The sequence below is a fragment of the Scyliorhinus canicula genome, chromosome 7 (genome assembly GCF_902713615.1).
Source record: "Scyliorhinus canicula chromosome 7, sScyCan1.1, whole genome shotgun sequence".
NCBI lineage: Eukaryota > Metazoa > Chordata > Chondrichthyes > Carcharhiniformes > Scyliorhinidae > Scyliorhinus > Scyliorhinus canicula.
The window spans coordinates 127,827,128-127,846,915 of record NC_052152.1 but is presented as its reverse complement, the minus strand read 5'-3'; the positions used below and the strand labels follow the sequence as shown (position 1 = coordinate 127,846,915).

Below are 19,788 nucleotides of genomic sequence, written 5' to 3'. Positions count from 1 at the left end.
GTCGCCCTCGCAGCCACATTGAATCAGGCAGGGAGACCAGTCACCTTTTTCTCCCGAACCCTCTCTGCTTCGGAACTTCGACACTCCTCGGTCGAAAAGGAAGCACAAGCCATCGTGGAAGCTATACGTCACTGGAGGCACTACCTCGCAGGTAGGAGGTTCACCCTCATCACTGACCAAAGATCGGTTGCCTTTATGTTTGACAAGTCACAAAGGAGCAAAATTAAAAACGATAAGATCTTACGGTGGAGGATCGAACTCTCCACCTACAAGTACGATATCATGTGCCGACCGGGGAAGCTCAATGAGCCCCCAGATGCCCTGTCCCGCGGCACGTGCGCCAGCGCGCAAGGTGACTGCCTGAAAGCTATCCACAATGACCTCTGCCACCCGGGGGTCACCCGGCTCGCCCACTACGTTAAAGCCCGAAATCTGCCTTTCTCCAGGGCCCAGGACGGTCTTCCAGACCATCGCGTTCTCCCTCTCCACCTGCCCGTTCCCCCTGGCATTATAGCTGGTAGTCCAGCTCGAGGCGATGCCCTTTTCGAGCAGGTACTGACGCAGCTCGTCGCTCATAAAGGACAAACCCCTGTCACTGTACAAAGCTGGGGAAACCAAAGAGGGTGAAGATGCTGTGCAGGGCCCTAATGACTGTGTGGGAGGTCATATCGGGGTACGGGATAGCAAAGGAGAAGCGGGAGAACACGTCTATTACGTTCAGAAAGTACACATTCCTGTTGGTCGAGGGGAGTGGGCCTTTGAAATTAATGCTTAGGCGTTCAAAGGGCCGGGAGGCCTTGACCAGGTGGGCCCTGTCTGGTCTATAGAAGTGTGGTTTGCACTCCGCACAGATCGGACAATCCCTGGTGATGGCTTTTACCTCCTCGGTGGAGAAAGGCAGATTTCGGGCTTTAACGTAGTGGGTGAGCCGGGTGACCCCCGGGTGGCAGAGGTCATTGTGGATAGCTTTCAGGCAGTCACCTTGCGCGCTGGCGCACGTGCCGCGGGACAGGGCATCTGGGGGCTCATTGAGCTTCCCCGGTCGGCACATGATATCGTATTTGTAGGTGGAGAGTTCGATCCTCCACCGTAAGATCTTATCGTTTTTAATTTTGCTCCTTTGTGACTTGTCAAACATAAAGGCAACCGATCTTTGGTCAGTGATGAGGGTGAACCTCCTACCTGCGAGGTAGTGCCTCCAGTGACGTATAGCTTCCACGATGGCTTGTGCTTCCTTTTCGACCGAGGAGTGTCGAAGTTCCGAAGCAGAGAGGGTTCGGGAGAAAAAGGCGACTGGTCTCCCTGCCTGTTCAATGTGGCTGCGAGGGCGACCTCTGAGGCATCACTCTCTACCTGAAAAAGGACGGATTCATCCACCGCCCGCATGGCCGCTTTGGTGATGTCCTCCTTGACACTAGTGAAGGCCTGACGAGCCTCATCCGATAGAGGAAAGAGTGTGGCCTTAAATAGTGGGCGGGCTTTGTCCGCATACTGAGAGGCCCACTGGGCATAATAGGAGAAAAACCCCAGGCACCTTTTGAGGGCCCTGGGAATATGAGGGAGAGGGCGTTGTAAGAGGGGGCGTATACGGTCTGGGTCGGGGCCCAGGACTCTGTTTTCCACGACATAGCCGACGATGGCTAGCCTGGTCATGCAGAAAACACGTTTCTCCGTGTTATATGTGAGGTTGAGTTTCTGGGCAGTCTGGAGAAATTGATGGAGGTTAGCGTTGTGGTCCTTCTGATCATGGCCGCAGATGGTGATGTTGTCCAAGAAGCCTATGAAATGAAATGAAATGAAAATCGCTTATTGTCACAAGTAGGCTTCAATGAAGTTACTGTGAAAAGCCCCTAGTCGCCACATTCCGGCGCCTGTCCGGGGAGGCTGGTACGGGACCTCGGTTCTGATAAACACCCTGTCCTGCAGGCTGTATCGCCTGCTGCGAGTGGCTATGGGCTTGCAGTCCGGTGTGAGATTGGCAAAGAGTGGAGGGGGGTCGATTTTTAGCGTAGCGATGCTGCAGATAGTGAGTGGGGGCAATGGTCCGCCGAAGCTGAGTGTGAGGCTTTTGAGGTTGCACTAGAAGTCGAGTCCCAGTAAGAGTGGGGCGCAGAGTTCGGGGAGCACGTATAGCTGGAAGTTAGCGTAGCTGGTGCCCTGGATCGTTAGGGTCGCGGTGGTGCGCCCTTGGAGGTGAACAGAGTGTGAGCCAGAATCGAAGGAGCTAGTTTGCCGTGCAGGGAAAATAGGGAGCGAACAGCGTCTTACCAGATCTGGGTGTACGAAGCTCTCTGTGCTCCCGGAGTCAAAGAGGCACGCCGTCCTGTACCCGTTGATTTTAACAGTCATCATTGAGTTGCAGAGGTGCTTTGGACGCGACTGGTCCAACGTGACCGTGCTGAGTTGCGGGTAGTCGGCGGCTCGATCAGCTGTGCTGGAATGGCCCTGTGATGACTGTCCTCTGAGTTCGTAGTCGTCGAGGTGAGTTTCAGAGTTTGAAGAGGATGGATCCCAAGATGGCCGCCCCCATGAGTTGGGGGCTGGTTTAGCTCACTGAGCTAAATCGCTGGCTTACAAAGCAGACCAAGCAGGCCAGCAGCACGGTTCGATTCCCGTACCAGCCTCCCCGGACAGGCGCCGGAATGTGGCGACTAGGGGCTTTTCACAGTAACTTCATTGAAGCCTACTCGTGACAATAAGCGATTTTCATTTCATTTCATTTCATGAGTCGCACATGGCCGGCCGCATGGAGGAGGATTGCCAAGTTGGCCGCCCCCATGAGTTGCACATGGCTGGCCGCATGGAGGAGGATTGCCAAGATGGCCGCCCCCATGAGTCGCACATCTCGGGTGGGGGCGGAGTCGGCATACAGGCTGCAGCATTTTGGGGCCTGCGGCCTGTGAGTTTTGGAAGCGAGTGCTTTGGCTGCGGGAGAGTTTGGAGAGGGGGATTTCTTCACCAGGCAGACCCGGGCATAGTGTCCTTTGCAACCGCAGTTGCTGCAGGTCGCGTTGCGGGCCAGGCAGTACTGCCGTGGGTGCTGGGGCTGTCCGCAAAAATGGCACACTGGGGCTGCGTAGTGGGTGGGTGGCTGCGCGGCGCAGGCCTGGGGCAGTCGCTGGTCGGGGGCCCAGGATGGGGTCGTTCGGTCCGCGGGGAATGAGGTGAGGCTGCAGAACGAGACCTCCATGGTGGTAGCCAATTCTACCGTGTCCTCTAAATTCTGGGCCCCTTTTTCGAGTAACCGCTGGCGCACATAGTTTGACCTGAGCCCTGCCACGTACACATCTCTGACAGCGAGCTCCATATGCTGTTCGGCTGATACAGCTTGGTACTTACAGTCCCGAGTTAAAGTCTTTAAATCCCGCAGGAATTCATCCAACGAATCCGCGGGGTGCTGGCGGCGGGTCGTAAAAATGTGGCGCGCGTAGACCTCATTGATGGGCCTCATGTACATTCGGTCTCACATGGCTAGGGACCCCATATACGGGGTAGTACTGTTAAGTTGAGTAGATATACGGTGACTCACCCTTGCGTGCAGTAGACTGAGTTTCTGCTCCTCTGTAGTTTCTGATGTGCTTGATTCAGCCAGGTAGGCCTTGAAACGTCGGAGCCAGTGTGGAAAAATTTATTTCGCCTCTGCAGCCTGCGGGTCGAGTTCTAGTCGATCAGGTTTGAGGGCTGATTCCATAGTCATTTTCTTCAAGTTTCCTAAGACTATTAAATTGATGTGACCATCAATTCACAAGACACGTGGTTGGAAGTGAACAGTGGTTTTAATAGTCTTACAATAGAGCCTGCCTGCGACGGGATGAACTGGCAGCAGGCTCACAGCTGCAGATCAGTTACTGGGAGGAGCCATGGGCAGAACCATGGGCGGAGCCAAGGGTGGAGCCCAGTACAAACTCCTCATCTCCCGCTATGGACAGAACCGCGCAACTGCTCGTATACCGAGCTTACATAGACACAACACATACCATATAACAACAGTGTGAATTACGAGGAATGTGATTCACCACACCGGTCATGATAACAACCTTTGCCAAAACCCTCAGCAATTCCTTGTGTCATTTCCCTCGATACGCATCCTATCCATGTGTTAGTCAAGATGCCTTTTGAACGCCGTTAATGTATCTGCTTCCACAATCTCCCATGGCAACGCATTCCAGGCACTCACCATCCTCTGCATAAAAAAACTGCCTCGCACATCTCCTCTAAACTTTGCCCCATGGACCATAAACTTGTGTCCCCTGGTGACTGACCCCTCCACCCTGGGAAAGATTGCCTGCCCATCCACTCTATCCATGCCCCTCATAATCTTGTAGCCCTCTATCAGGTCACCCTCAACCTCCATCTTTCTAATGAAAACAATCCATGTCTATACAGCCTCGCCACATAGCTGACACCCTCCAGACCAGGCAATATCCTGGTAAACCTGCTCTGCACCCTCTCCAAAGCCTCCACATCCTTCTGGTAGTGAGGCGACCAGAATTGTGCGCAGTATTCCAAGTGTGGCCTTACCAAGGCTCTATACAACTGCAGCATGACTTGCCAGTTTTTATTCTCGATGGCCCTTCCAATGAAGGCAAGAATTCCGTATGCTTTCTTGACTACCTTGTCCATTTGTGTTCCGGCGGACCTGCACGCTCAGATCTCTCTGACGTTTGCTTTGTTTGTCCCTTGTTACTTTGTCAATTATTCTTTTTGTCTACTGTGTATTTCTGTGTGCTTTCCCTAGGTCACAGAAAAATACTTTTACTGTACTTCGGTACATGTGACAATAAATCAATCAATCAATTAATCAATCAAAGTGTCTGGAAATTCAGGGCCATTCTTCTTCCTTTGGTACAGTGGGGGGACTCAGGGCATCCATATTGGCTATTTGGATCCCTGGGCTATTTTCAATGCTGATGCACCATATTAATATTATCTTCTTTGTGGGACCGAAGTGCACCAGTAAGCACAGCAACTGCATGCAACAACTGCTTGAATTGGCGAAATGCCTCTTTTTATGGTGCCTTCCAGGAAAATTCTTTAATAATGTATGGAGTGGAACTAACATTGTTGACAGGTTTCGGAGGAACACACATAAGTTAATCATCCCCAGAAAGGAATTGAGTTCTGAGGTATTCCAAGTACACGATGACACCTGGCAAACCTTGCAGTAAACTCTCCAAGGTTCTTTGGAATATAGCACATGCTGATGAAACTCTAAAGGGCAATAGTGTGCAGTGGTACAACCCCTTATGGGTGTTTATGGTCACATATTCCTTCAAGGCATCGTCCAGTTCCAGTTGCTGGTAGGCATGAATCATGTCTAATTTAGTGAACGTATGAACCCCAACCAGTTTCACATGATCTTCGATTTAAGGGATGTAGTACTTTTTCCAGCTTCAAAGAACAAAGACAAAAGAACAAAGAAAAATTACAGCACAGGAACAGACCCTTCGGCCCTCCCAGCCTGCGCCGATCCAGATCCTTTATCTAAACCTGTCGCCTATTTTCCAAGGATCTACTTCCCTCCGTTCCCCGCCCATTCATATATCTGTCTAGGTGCATCTTAAATGATGCTATCGTGCCCGCCTCTACCACCTCCGCTGGCAAACCGTTCCAGGCACCCACCGCCCTCTGCGTAAAATACTTTCCAAGCATATCTCCCTTAAACTTTCCCCCTTTCACCTTGAAATCGTGACCCCTTGTAATTGGCACCCCCACTCTTGGAAAAAGCTTGTTGCTATCCACCCTGTCCATACCTCTCATAATTTTGTCGACCTCAATCAGGTCCCCCCTCAACCTCCATCTTTCCAACGAAAACAATCCTAATCTACTCAATCTTTCTTCATAGCTAACACCCTCTATACCAGGCAACATCCTGGTGAATGTCCTCTGCACCCTCTCTAAAGCAACACCAGGTTAAAGTCCAACAGGTTTGTTTCAAACTTTAACCTGGTGTTGGACTTTAACCTGGTGTTGTAAGACTTCTTACTGTGCTCACCCCAGTCCAACGCCGGCATCTCCACATCATCTCTAAAGCAACACATCCTTCTGGTAATGTGGAGACCAGAACTACAAGCAGTATTCCAAATGTGGCATAACAAAAGTCCTACACAACTGTAACATGACCTGCCGACTCTTGTACTCAATACCCCGTCCGATGAAGGCAGGTATGCTGTATGCCTTCTTGACCACTCTATCGACCTGCGTTGCCATCTTCAGGGTACAATGGACCTGAACTCCCAGATCTCTCTGTACATCAATTTTCCTCAGGACACTTCCATTGACCGTATCGTCTGCTCTTGAATTAGATCTTCCAAAATGCATCACCTCGCATTTGCCTGGATTGAACGCCATCTGCCATTTCTCTGCCCAACTCTTCAATCTATCTATAATTTGCTGTATTCTCTGACAGTCCTCCTCGCTATCTTCAACTCCATCAATCTTAGTATCATCTGCAAACTTGCTAATCAGACCACCTATACCTTCGTCCAGATCATTTATCTATATCACAAACAACAGTGGTCCGAGCACGGATCCCTGTGGAACACCACAAGTTACCTTTCTCCATTTTGAGACACTCCCTTCCATCACGGCTCTCTGTCTTCTGTTGCCCAGCCAGTTCTTTATCCATCTAGCTAGTACACCCTGAACCCCATACGACTTCACTTTTTCCATCAACCTGCCATGGGAAACTTTATCGAATGCCTTACTGAAGCCCATGTATATGACATCTACAGCCCTTCCCTCATCAATTAACTTTGTCACTTCCCCAAAGAATTCTATTAGGTTTGTAAGACATGACCGACCCTGCACAAAACCGTGCTGCCTATCACTAAGTCTATTTTCTTCCAAATGTGAATAGATCCTATCCCTCAGTATCATCTCCAACAGTTTGCCTACCACTGACGTCAAGCTCACAGGTCTATATTTCCCTGGATTATCCCTGCTACCCTTCTTAAACAAAGGGACAACATTAGCAATTCTCCAGTCCTCCGGGACCTCACCCGTGCTTAAGGATGCAGCAAATATATCTGTTAAGGCCCCAGCTATTTTGTCCCTCACTTCCCTCAGCAACCTGGGATAGATCCCATCCGGACCTGGGGACTTGTCCACCTTAATGCCTTTTAGAATACCCAAAACTTCCCCCTTCCTTGTGCCGACTTGACCGAGAGTATTTAAAGATCCATCCCTAGCCTCAACATCCATCATGTCCCACTCCTTGGTGAATACCGATGCAAAGTACTCATTAAGAATCTCACCCATTTCCTCTGACTCCACGCATAAATTCCATCTTGATGAACCATCAATCGAACACGAGATGAGTTGCTGTACAAAAGTTAGGCTTTAATAAGCTAGAAGTTAGCCCTGCGGTCGACTACAGTAAATGGACGACCACCGGGCGTTCTGGGTATTTATACCTCGCTCTGGAGGCGGGGTTAACTCAGCCTCTCGACCAATCAGGGAGCCATCACATGACTGGCCTCAACCAATCGGTCGAGAGGCACGTGACCGACCAGGGCCAATGGTAACCCAGTGTTCTGCACCAATGGCAGACAGCTATGCAAATTATACAACCACATTCACCCCTTGCGGAGAAAGAAGCCGGGGGGGGGGGGGGGGGGGGAGTATCAACGAGAGCCGGGGGATAGCAGCCAGAGAAGGGAGAAAAAAAATGTTGGCTTCCCACTGGCCCAGACAATTAACAATAGTACATATTGTCCATACAAGGTCCATGGTGTTGTTGAAAATTAAATAGACTCGATCAGCCTTTTCATTACCCGTGACGCCCTGGCAGACCGCCGCAGTGGAGTTGGTGACGTTGGTTCAGCCGATGGTGGCGGTTCCGCTGATGTCCTGGAGTCCGGGAGCGATGGTCCTTGAACAGTCTCCGTCCCCCGGCTGGTGGTGGAGACGCCATGGATGGGGAAGGGGTGGCCTGGGTGGGGCGCTGGGGGAAAGAAAACAGGGGGCCGGTCTGTGGTGAAGGGGGAGAAGGCTGCACGCAGGCGAGTGCCAGGTCCCGGAGGGAGACCGTGTCCTGCTGACCGTCGGGGTACTCCACGTATGCATACTTCGGGTTAGCGTGGAGTAACTGGACTTGTTCCACCAACGGGTCGGACTTGTGCACCCGCACGTGCTTCCGGAGCAAGATGGGTCCGGGGGCGGCCAGCCACGTCGGGAGAGGGGATCCAGAGGACGACTTCCTGGGTAAAACAAGAAGACGTTCATGGGGTGTCTGATTTTTTGTGGTACAGAGGAGTGAGCGGATAGAATGTAGGGCATCGGGGATAACCTCTTGCCATCGGGAAATAGGGAGATCTCTGGACCGGAGGGCCAGTAGTATGGTCTTCCAGATGGTACCATTCTCCCGCTCGACCTGTCCGTTACCCCGAGGGTTATAGCTGGTCGTCCTGCTAGAGGCAATGTCCCTGTTGAGCAGGAATTGACGCAGCTCGTCGCTCATAAATGAGGACCCCCGATCGCTATGTATGTATGCGGGGTAGCCGAACAGGGAGAAGATGGAGAGGAGGGCCTTAATGACGGTCGATGTGGTCATATCGGGGCAGGGAATGGCGAAAGGGAAGCGGGAGTATTCGTCGATTACCGCCAGGAAGTAAATGTTGCGGTTGCTAGAGGGAAGGGGCCCCTTGAAGTCAATGCTGAGACGTTCGAAGGGGCAGGATGCTTTGATCAGATGTATGCGCTCGGGGCGGTAGAAGTGCGGTTTGCACTCTACGCAGATGTGGCAGTCACGGGTTACTGTTCTGACTTCCTCGATGGAGAAAGGCAGGTTGCGAGCCTTAATGAAATAGTAGAAAAGGGTCACCCCTGGATGGCAGAGGTCCTCGTGGAGGGAGCGGAGGCGGTCTATCTGCGCGCTGGCGCAGGTACCGCGGGACAGGGCATCAGGAGGCTCATTGAGCTTCCCAGGACGATACAAGATCTCATAGTTATACGTGGACAACTCGATCCGCCACCGTAAGATCTTGTCATTCTTAATCTTGCCCCTTTGTGCATTATCAAACATGAAGGCCACTGACCGTTCGTCTGTGAGGAGGGTAAACTTCCAGCCGGCCAAATAGTGCCTCCAATGTCACACAGCTTCGACTATGGCCTGGGCTTCCTTTTCCACAGAGGAGTGGCGGAGTTCGGAAGCCTGGAGGGTTCTGGAGAAGAAGGCCACGGGTCTGCCCGCTTGGTTCAGGGTGGCCGCCAGAGCTACTTCTGATGCGTCGCTCTCGACCTGGAAGGGGAGGGACTCGTCGATGGCGCGCATCGTGGCCTTTGCGATGTCCGCTTTGATGCGGCTAAAAGCCTGGCAGGCCTCTGTCGACGGCGGGAAGGTCGTGGTTTGAATGAGGGGGCGGGCCTTGTCGGCGTAATTGGGAACCCATTGGGTGTAGTAAGCAAAGAAACCCAGGTAGCGTTTGAGGGATTTGAGGGTATTGGGGAGAGGGAGTTCCATGCTTTCGGGGTCGGGGCCTATCACTCCGTTACGCACTACGTAGCCGAGGATGGCTAGATGGTCGGTGCTAAACACGCACTTATCCTTATTGTAAGTGAGGTTAAGGAGTTTTGCGGTTTGGAGAAATTTCCGGAGGTTGGCGTCATGGTCCTGCTGGTCGTGGCCGCAGATGGTGACATTATCGAGATACGGGAAGGTAGCCTGTAATCTGTACTTGTCGACCATTCGGTCCATCTCCCGTCGGAAGACCGAGACCCCATTTGTGACCCGAATGGAACCCTAAGAAAGTGGTAAAGATGCCCATCAGCCTCGAACACGGTGTACTTGCGGTCACTCGCGCGGATGGGGAGCTGGTGATAAGCGGACTTAAGGTCCACAGTGGAGAAGACTTTGTATTTCGCGATATCGTTTACCATGGCGGAAATACAGGGGAGAGGATACGCGTCCAGTTGCGTAAACCGGTTGATGGTCTGGCTATAGTCGATGATCATCCGGTTTTTCTCCCCAGTCCCGACCACCAGCACTTGGGCTCACCAGGGACTGTTGCTGGCCTCGATGACCCCTTCCTTCAGCAACCTCTGGACCTCGGACCTGATGAAGGTCCGGTCCTGGGCGCTGTACCGTCTGCTCCGTGTCGCGACGGGTTTGCAATCGGGGGTGAGATTAGCAAACAAGGAGGGGGGGTCCACTTTGAGGGACGCAAGGCTGCAGACAGTGAGGGGGGGTATAGGGCCGCCGAATTGGAAGGTCAAGCTCTGGAAGTCCAATCCTAGGAGTGCCGGTGCGCAAAGGTCAGGGAGGACAAGGAGTTTGTAATTTTTAAAAACCTTCCCTTGGACCGTGAGGTCCGCGATGCAGCAGCCGGTGATGCGGACGGAGTGCGAACATGAGGCTAACCCGATTTTGTGTTTTACCGGATGGACAGGGAGCGCGCAGCGTCTTACCGTGGCAGGGTGAACAAAGCTTTCCGTGCTCCCGGGGTCCAGCAGGCAGCCCGTCTCGTGGCCGTTGAGGTGGATCAGCGTCGTTGTTTTGGCGAGCGTGCGTGGCCGTGACTGGTCGAGTTGAATGGCCGCGAGCCGTGGAGAAGAACCATCGTCGTAGTCGTCGTCGGCCGAGTAGTTGCTGGCAGAATCTTGCGTGCCAGTCCAGGATGGTGGTGCCCAGGATCCGCACGTGGAGTCGGGGTCCCCAGATAGCGGCGCCCAGGACCCGCACGTGGAGTCGGGGCCCCAAGATGGCGCCCAGGACTCGCACGTGGAGCCGGCGCCCAAGATGGCAGCGCATAGGACCCGCACGTGGTGTCCGGGGCCCAAGATGACGGCGCCCGTGGGGCCCTCGTGGTTGCTGGGGGCGGGCTAACGGTGCCGGGGGGCCGATTGGAGCGGCTGAGAGCGGGGGGCAGAGAGGCGCGCAGGTCAGGCGCAGGGGCCCGGGGGCATCGCAGAGAGATTTGCGCGTTGCGCTGGAAGGGCCCGGAAGGGCCCGGAGCAGCGGGGGAGGCGCGCAGGCCGGGCGCAGGGGCGGGGGGGGGAAGAGATTGGCGCAGCGTACTGGAAGGGCCCGCAAGGGCCCGGAGGGGGGGATCCCCGGTCGCTGCGCGGTACAGCAGCGACCGATTTGGCCTGGCAGACAGATGAAAAGTGGCCCTTCTTCCCGCAGCTCTTACAGAGTGCGGAACGGGCCGGGCAGCGCGGGCGAGGGTGTTTAGCGAACCCACAGAAATAGCAGCGGGGCCCCGCGGACTTGTCGGGGCATCCCGCGGCGCAGCCCTGAGGGGGGTCGGGAGCGGCGGATGGCGGTGGGGAAGCGTGCCAGGAGGCCCAAGGTGCTGGGGACATAGGCGCGGGTGTTTAAATCGGCGACCTCCAGGGAGGTGGAGAGAGTCCGTGCCTCAGTTAGACTGTAGTCGACCGCAGGGCTAACTTCTAGCTTATTAAATTGATGAACCATCAATCGAACGCGAGATGAGTTGCTGTACAAAAGTTAGGCTTTAATAAGCTAGACGTTAGCCCTGCGGTCGACTACAGTAAATGGACGACCGCCGGGCATTCTGGGTATTTATACCTCGCTCTGGAGGCGGGGTTAACTCAGCCTCTCGACCAATCGGGGAGCCGTCACATGACTGGTCTCAACCGATCGGTCGAGAGGCACATGACCGACCAGGGCCAATGGTAACCCAGTGTTCTGCACCAATGGCAGACAGCTATGCAAATCATACCACCACACCTCTTTTGTCTTTGAGTGGGCCACTCCTTTCTCTAGTTTCCCTCTTGCTCTTTATATACGAATAAAAGGCTTTGGGATTTTCCTTAACCCTTTTAGCCAAAGATAATTCATGACCCCTTTTAGCCCTCTTTATTCCGTGTTTGAGATTTGTCCTACTTTCTCGATATTTTTCCAAAGCTTCATCAGTTTTAAGTCGCTTCCTTTTTCATCTTAGCTAGTCTCACAATTCCACCCGTCATACATGGTTCCCTAATCTTGCCATTTCTATCTCTCATTTTCACAGGGACATGTCTGTCCTGCACTCTGATCAACCTTTCCTTAAAAGACTCCCATATTGCAAATGTGGATTTACCCTTAAACAGCTGCTCCCAATCCACATTCCCCAGCTCCTGTCGAATTTTGTTGTATTTGGCCTTTCCCCAATTTAGCATTCTTCCTTTAGGATTACTCTCGTCTTTGTCCATGAATATTCTAAAACTTACGGAATTGTGATCGCTATTCCCAAAGTAATCACTGACTGAAACTTCAACTACCTGGCCGGGATCATTCCCCAATACCAGGTCCAGTTTGGCCCCTACCCGAGTTGGACTATTTACATACTGCTCTAAAAAGCTCTCCTGGATGCTCCTTACAAATTCTGCTCCATCTACGCCTCCAACACTACACGAGTCCCATTCAATGTTGGGGAAGTTAAAATCTCCCATCACAACCACCCTATTGCTCCTACATTTTTCTATAATCTGTCTATATATTTGTACCTCTACTTCATGCTTGCTTTTGTGAGGCCTGTAGTAAAGTCCCAACAACGTTACTGCACCCTTCCTATTTCTTAGCTCTACCCATATTGCCTCAGTGCTCGATTCCTCCATCGTGCCCTCCTTAATCACAGCTGTGATATCATCTCTGACCAGTAATGCAACTCCTCAACCCCTTTTACCTCCCACTCCATCCCTCCTGAAAGATCTATACCCTGGGATATTAAGTTGCCAGTCTTGCCCTTCCCTCAACCAAGTCTCAGTAATACCAATAACATCATATTCCCAGGTACTAATCCAAGCCCTAAACTCATCTGCCTTACCTGCTACACTTCTTGCATTAAAACAAATGCACCTCAGACCTCCTGTCCCTTTGCGTTCATCATCTCTTCCCTGTCTACTCTTCCCCTTAGTCACATTGAGTTTATTATCTAGTACCTTACTGGCTTTAGTTGCTGCCTCTTTACTGACCTCTAACTTCCTAATCTGGTTCCCACCCCCCTGCCACATTAGATTGAAGGCACTGGAGATTACTTTAGCCATTGTGAGCACGGAGAAGGGCGGCAGTAGTTACAAAGCACTCGTAGGGCAGGAACGGTGGCGCCAGGAATGAATGCGGCGGTCCAAGCAAGGAAATGAATATGAAAACTGGAAGAGCCAGAAGGTATAAAAGATTAAACCCACAACCTAGGATAGACCCAGAGTACGCAGAGCATTACAGATATGGGAGAAGCCACCCCCAGATGTATGCAGATTTATGGAAGCTGAACACTTCAGGTGTGGGCAAAAAGAACATTTAAGACATAAGTGCAAGTATAAGCAGAGTCTGCCGAGTACTAGTAGATCAAACAGTACAGCACCAGTATATCAGATGGAAGGTGATCCTAAGGCGGAACTAAAAGTTATGTCCTATCAGTAATGTAAAAGCAGGCAAAGTGGCCCCAATCATAGTGGAGTTAGTAGTAATTGGAAGGAAGTTATTAATGGAAGTGGACACTGGGCCTCAGCCACCGTGGTGGGGGAGCACACCTACTGGCACTTTCAAGAAGGGGTCCACCCCTAAAGTTGAAGAACACCAGGAGCAGGCTGATGGCATATACGGACAGCCATAAATATAAAAGCACAATGATGATCCGAGTGAGCTATCCTCAGAAATCCACTCAGCTGCCTTTAGTCATGGTGACGGGTCAGAGACCGAGCTTAATGGGGCATGACTGGATCCAGAATTTCAAATTAAATTGTCTAGTGATTTTAAGCATCAAAGAAGGGAGCTCTATTAAGATTTTCAGCAAGTCCCAAGATGTTTTCCAGGAAGAACTGGGAAAAATAAAAGTCAAGGCGCGAATTTGTGTGAACCAGCCGGCGGTTCCGCGCATGTAGGATCACGCTGGCCCTTTGGCGCATGCGCAGACTCGCGCAGTCCCTTCGCCACTGGCTTGCACGGCGCCAACCCCTCCGGCGTCCACCTAGGACCCGGAAGTGCAGAGAATTCCACTACTTCCGGTCAGCCCGACGGTGGAGTGGTTCGCGCCGTTTTTGACGCCGGCGTCGGGCCATTGCGCTGATTGCGGAGAATCCCGCTGTATATGTCTGTACCCCACTGGCAATTAACAAAATTATTCTTTGCTTCCTGAAATTAAATGTTGCACATACTGTTCCCAAACTTCTGTAGCAGGATCGAATGGCTCTAGATTCCCAAAAAGAGGCATTTTGACTGGTCTCTTCCTTGCAGGCTGGATTGGTCTGGAATTGTTCTACAAAGTGGATAGCACTGTGGCTTCACAGCACCAGGGTCCCAGGTTCAATTCCCCGTTGGGTCACTGTCTGTGTGGAGTCTGCACGTTCTCCCTGTGTCTGCGTGGGTTTCCTCCAGGTGCTCCGGTTTCCTCCCACAGTCCAAAAACGTGCAGGTTAGATGGATTGGCCATGATAATGCTAGTGACCAAAAAATAGTTCAGAGCAGTTATTGGGTTACGGGGATAGGGTGGAAGTGAGGGCTGAGGTGGGTCGGTGCAGACTCGATGGGCCGAATGGCCTCCTTCTGCACTGTATGTTCTATTTTAATCTATGTTATGTTAACTCTTGCAATTGGGCTTTTTCGACAAATACTTGCAATCTGAAGTGCTAATATAACAACTTCAAGAATTCGCTCTGCCAGTTCACTCATTGTTCTATATTGAATGTATATTCCATCAAAATTTCCATCAACTGCTGAATGATTTTGCAGCTTTTTAACATCCATTGAATATACTCCTGGAATTATTTATACACAAGAGCATCAAAAGATGAGGAGGATGCACAACATGCGCACCAGGGCCAACGTCCCTCCAGGTTCACCGACTGGTGGGGAGGGGGGGGGGGGTGTGCTGGCCATGGGCACATACACTGCATCCCACCCCCACATTACCCTCAGCCCTCTCCCCACCCGCGGTCCCCCCCCCCCCCACAACCTGCAATCCCCTCTGTGATACATACCCTGCCACACACCCCAGCAGGTCCTGCAACACACAGGACAGGACGTATGATTGGACCATGGGCCCTGGGAGAGTGGAGGTGGTGGAGTGAGAGGGTGGTGTGGGTGTGGTATGAGGGTGGTGTGGGGCTGAGGGTGCTGTGGGGTGAGGGTGGGGTGGGGTGAGGGTGCTGTGGGATTGAGGGTACTGTGGGGTGAGGGTGCTGTGGGGTAAGGGGTAAAGGTGGGGTGGGGTGAGGGTACTCCAGTGCATTACTGAGGGAATAGGAAAAAAATTATTTTTTGAATAGGTGTAAATTGAGGCGGATACACAGCGAGACCTTGGTATCCCCGTGCATGAGTCGGTGAAAGTAAGCACGCAGGTACAGCAAGCAATAAAGAAGGGCAATGGTATGTTGGCCTTCATAGCAAGAGGATTTGAGTAGAAATAAAGATGCTTTACTCCAATTTTATAGGGCATTGGTGAGGCCACACCTAGAAGTATTGTGTGCAGTTTTGGTGTCCTTATCTGAGGAAGGATGTTCTTGCTATGGAGGAAGTGCAGCGAAGGTTTACCAGGCTGATTCCTGGGATGGCGGGGATGTCATATGAGGAGAGACTAAGTCGGTTAGGGTTATATTCATTGGTGTTTGGAAGGGTGAGAAGGGATCTCAAGGAAACTTATAAAATTCTAACAGGATTAGACAGATTCAGAAAGAATGTTCCCGATGGTGAGTACAGAACTCGGGGTCATAGTTTGAGGATAAGGGATAAAACTTTAGGACTGGGGCGAGGGGTAATTTCTTCATCCAGTGGTAATCTGCGGAATTCGCTGCCACAGAAAGTAGTTGCAGCCAAAATGTTGTGTAATTTCAAGAAGGCATTAGATTTAGTTCTTGGCATTAAAGGGATCAAGGGATATTGGGGGGGGGTGGGGGGGGGGGGGGGGGGGGGGGGGGTGGCGCGAAGATGTGATAAGGGTATTGAACTTTATGATCAGCCATGATGATCATGAATGGTGGAGCAGACTCAAAGGGCTGAATGGCCTCCTCCTGCTTCTATTTTCTATGTTTTCATGAATACTACATTGTCAAAGCTGCTACCTTTCAAGTGATATATAGGGCGAAATTCTCTGACCCCAGCAGGGTCGGAGAATCGCCTGGGGCCGCCGAAAATCCCACCCCCGCCGTGGCAGAGATTCTTTGCCACCCGGGAAGTGGCGGTGGCGGGAATCTCGCCACTCCGATCGGAGAGGCCCATGCGGTGATTCTCCGGCCCGGATGGGCCGAAGTCCCGCCGCTGGTAGGCCTCTCCCACCGCCGAGGTTTGAACCACCTCTGGAACGGCGGGATCAGCGGCGCGAGCGGGCCCCGGGGTCCTGGGGGGGGTGGGGGGCGATCGAACCCTGGGGGGTGCCCCCACGGTGGCCTGGACCGCGATCAGGGCCCCCCGCTCAGACTCCGGGCCAGTGTCCTGGGTGCACTATTACTCCTCCGCAGCCGCCACGGCCTCTGCCATGGCGGAAGCGGAAGAGAAACCCACATCGCGCATGCGCCGGCAGTGACGTCAGCGGCCGCCGACCGGCGAAAGCCTTTCGGCCAGCCCCGCTGCCGGGGGCGCCGGTTTTTTGCGCCAGTCTTCTGGTGCCAACCGCTCCGGCGCGGGGCTGGCCCCCAAAGGTGGGGAGAATTCCCCACCTTTGGGGAGGCCCGACCCCTGAGTGGTTGGCGCCACTCCCCTACGCCGGGACCCTCCGTCACATCGGGTAGGGGAGAATCCAGCCCATAAACTCACGCCTGTCTGCTCTGTAAGGTGAATGTAAAATATTCCATGGCACTATATTAAAGAATAACAGAGGAGCTCTCCCCAGTGTCCTCGGCAATATCTATCCCTCAATTAACATCACAAAACAGATTATCTACTCATTAGAACATTGCTGTTTGTGGGAATTTGCTTTGTGCAAATTGGCTGCTGCATTTCCTACATTACAACTTTGGCCATACTTAAAAAATACTTAATTGGCTGTAAAGCACTTTGGGATATCATGAGATTGTGGAAGGTTAATAGTCCTTTTCTTTTCTCTCTGCACAGCTCTGTAACCGTGCAACCTCTGCAAGAATTGAATAACTCTTTCCTATTTGAAACATGCAGATGCCTAGATGATGGGCTGGTTTAGCTCACTCGGCTAAATCGCTGGCTTTTAAAGCAGACCAAGCAGGCCAGCAGCACGGTTCGATTCCCGTACCAGCCTCCCGGACAGGCGCCGGAATGTGGCGACTAGGGGCTTTTCACAGTAACTTCATTTAAGCCTACTCGTGACAATAAGCAATTTTCATTTCATTTCATTTTCTAATATCCTGCTCTCCTTGCCAATTATTTGACACAGGAACTCGATAGCTGAGGCAGACTTTGCGCTGATATCCTGTTGATAATGGCCTCTGTCTTTTATGATTACCAGAGAACAGTAGCAGTGACCAACGCCAGGCCTGCATGAAGCATGAGCTGTATGTCAGCTTTCGTGACCTGGGATGGCAGGTAACTTCAGAACATTAAGAACTCTAAAAGCATGTTTGTTTCTTGCCAAAATCAATTCAGAATGTTCCAACTGGTGTAGATTTTGTTTAAATATATTATTTCATAGTTATCTTTTAGCCAGCACAGCTCTTGCAAAGAATATTTCCACAACCTGTATTTCAGAGAACAAATGCATCCTCCATTGGGGCTAGTCAAATGCCCCCTTAGAGGACACAAATTTAAAGCTGTTCCACTTCCAGATACCCGTAACAATTCTGGATTCGCAGAGAGCTTAGTCCCTTTCATTCCTCGCTGTTCGGGGCTTTATAGTGTAAACATGCAGACCTTAGCATGCAGCATTTCACAAGTTTTTATTTTGAATCTCTGGAATCTCAATCAGACTTTTGAACCTTCATTGTAATATCCAACCTCGGTGTAAGCTTAGCTTCTTTGGTAACACCGGGCAGCATGGTGGCACACTGGTTGGCACTGCTGCCTCATAGCTCCAGGGTTCCGGGTTCAATTCCAGCCTCAGGTGACCGTCTGTGTGGAGTTTGAACTTTCTCCCCGTGTCTGCAAGGATTTCCTTTGGGTGCCCGGTTTCCTTCCAATCCAAAGATATGCAGGTTAGGTGGATTGGCCACGCTAAATTGCCCTTTAGCGTCCAAAAGATTAGGTGGTGTTACTGGGTTACAGGGATAGGGTGGAGGTGTGGGCTTAAGTAGAGTGCTCTTTCCAAGGGCTGGTGCAGACTCGATGGACCAAATGGCCTCCTTCTACACTGTAAATTCTATGATCGATGATTTTACTGAGTTAATTGTTTGAATGATCAAGTGCCACTTCAGGATATAACAGCACTCCAGTGTAGTTCTGAGAGAGATCTCAGAGACATCACATTGACTAACAGATTTGATGACACTTTGTAGAAGTTTGGGGGAATCTAGTTGGTATTTTTCTCACCATTGTCTCTGGGTAATGTGTTTGAAAGAAAAAATTATAAATCTATTTAAAATGTGGAAAGTAAAGTCCTGCCGAATCAATGTATAAATATTTGAAATTGGACCTTAGAGGTATCCCAGTAAATTAACAGGAAACTTTAATTCAACCTGGATTAGTGGAACCTCCATTGGCATACTTTAGGTGCCAGCAACAAAATACTGTCCTTAAGCCCAGTGAGGGAGACTGGTGGGATAGTCACAATTTTAATATGGAAATATTTTAGAACTATCTAATTACACTGCCGAGTAAATTTTTGTGGGACCAGATTAGAAACTAGAGCCTAGATTTTCTGATTGGCATGTTATTTTGTGACTGACTGCAATGCATTTGAGTAAATGAGTTACTGTTGGCATAGGTAGGAAAACCAAAGCTTAGCTTTTCACCTCTGGGGCCTGATTTCAAATCTAGTTCAGACTGATGAGATGAAAGGCTAATCAATCTGCTGACAGTGAGCATCTCATGTGACTCACCTCGAGTTCCATCGCAGTCCGATTCCTAGTGACCATAGTTTCATGACCCAAAGTGGACCCTAATTAGCTGTCTCACACAGACAGACTACAGTATGACTGCCTGCTGTGAAAAAGGACAATTGTCACATTGATGCAACAAGAATTAGATTAAGGCATGATTTTAAGCTTTACAGAGGGAGTTTTACTTTGCATCTGACCTAGGAATGCTTGAGTCTCACTGGAGTGTTCCATTCCCATAATCTCCTTCATTTTGATAAGCATAACGTCTCACAGTAAAATCCATCTTTCATGACATCTAATGGAATTCTGTGCCACCAGTAATTGCTAAAGTTTGCCATAATTACAGTATAAATGTAAAATTTGAGTATACGAAATAAGGTAGGGGAACTGGCAGCATGGGTTGGTACCTGGGACTTCGATGTTGTGGCCATTTCAGAGACATGGATAGAGCAGGGACAGGAATGGTTGTTGCAGGTTCCGGGGTTTAGGTGTTTTAGTAAGCTCAGAGAAGGGGGCAAAAGAGGGGGAGGTGTGGCGCTGCTAGTCAAGGACAGTATTACGGTGGTGGAAAGGATGCTAGATGGGGACTCTTCTTCTGAGGTAGTATGGGCTGAGGTTAGAAACAGGAAAGGAGAGGTCACCCTGTTGGGAGTTTTCTATAGGCCACCTAATAGTTCTAGGGATGTAGAGGAAAGGATGGCGAAGATGATTCTGGAAAAGAGCGAAAGTAACAGGGTAGTTGTTATGGGAGACTTTAACTTTCCAAATATTGACTGGAAAAGATACAGTTCGAGTACATTAGATGGGTCATTCTTTGTACAATGTGTGCAGGAGGGTTTCCTGACACAATATGTTGACAGGCCAACAAGAGGCGAGGCCACATTGGATTTGGTTTGGGTAATGAAC

The 19,788-nt window shown here is 51.0% G+C and overlaps 1 protein-coding gene across 2 annotated transcripts in view; it reads left to right on the top strand.

The window, feature by feature from the left end:
• Positions 1-19,788, top strand: part of bmp7b (bone morphogenetic protein 7b) — a 226,690-nt gene that overhangs the window by 198,340 nt on the left and 8,562 nt on the right. For both annotated transcript variants that reach the window (XM_038802915.1, XM_038802914.1), the window contains one exon: positions 17,358-17,434. In XM_038802915.1, the coding sequence (XP_038658843.1) occupies positions 17,358-17,434 (77 nt within the window). The remainder of the gene's footprint in view (positions 1-17,357; positions 17,435-19,788) is intronic.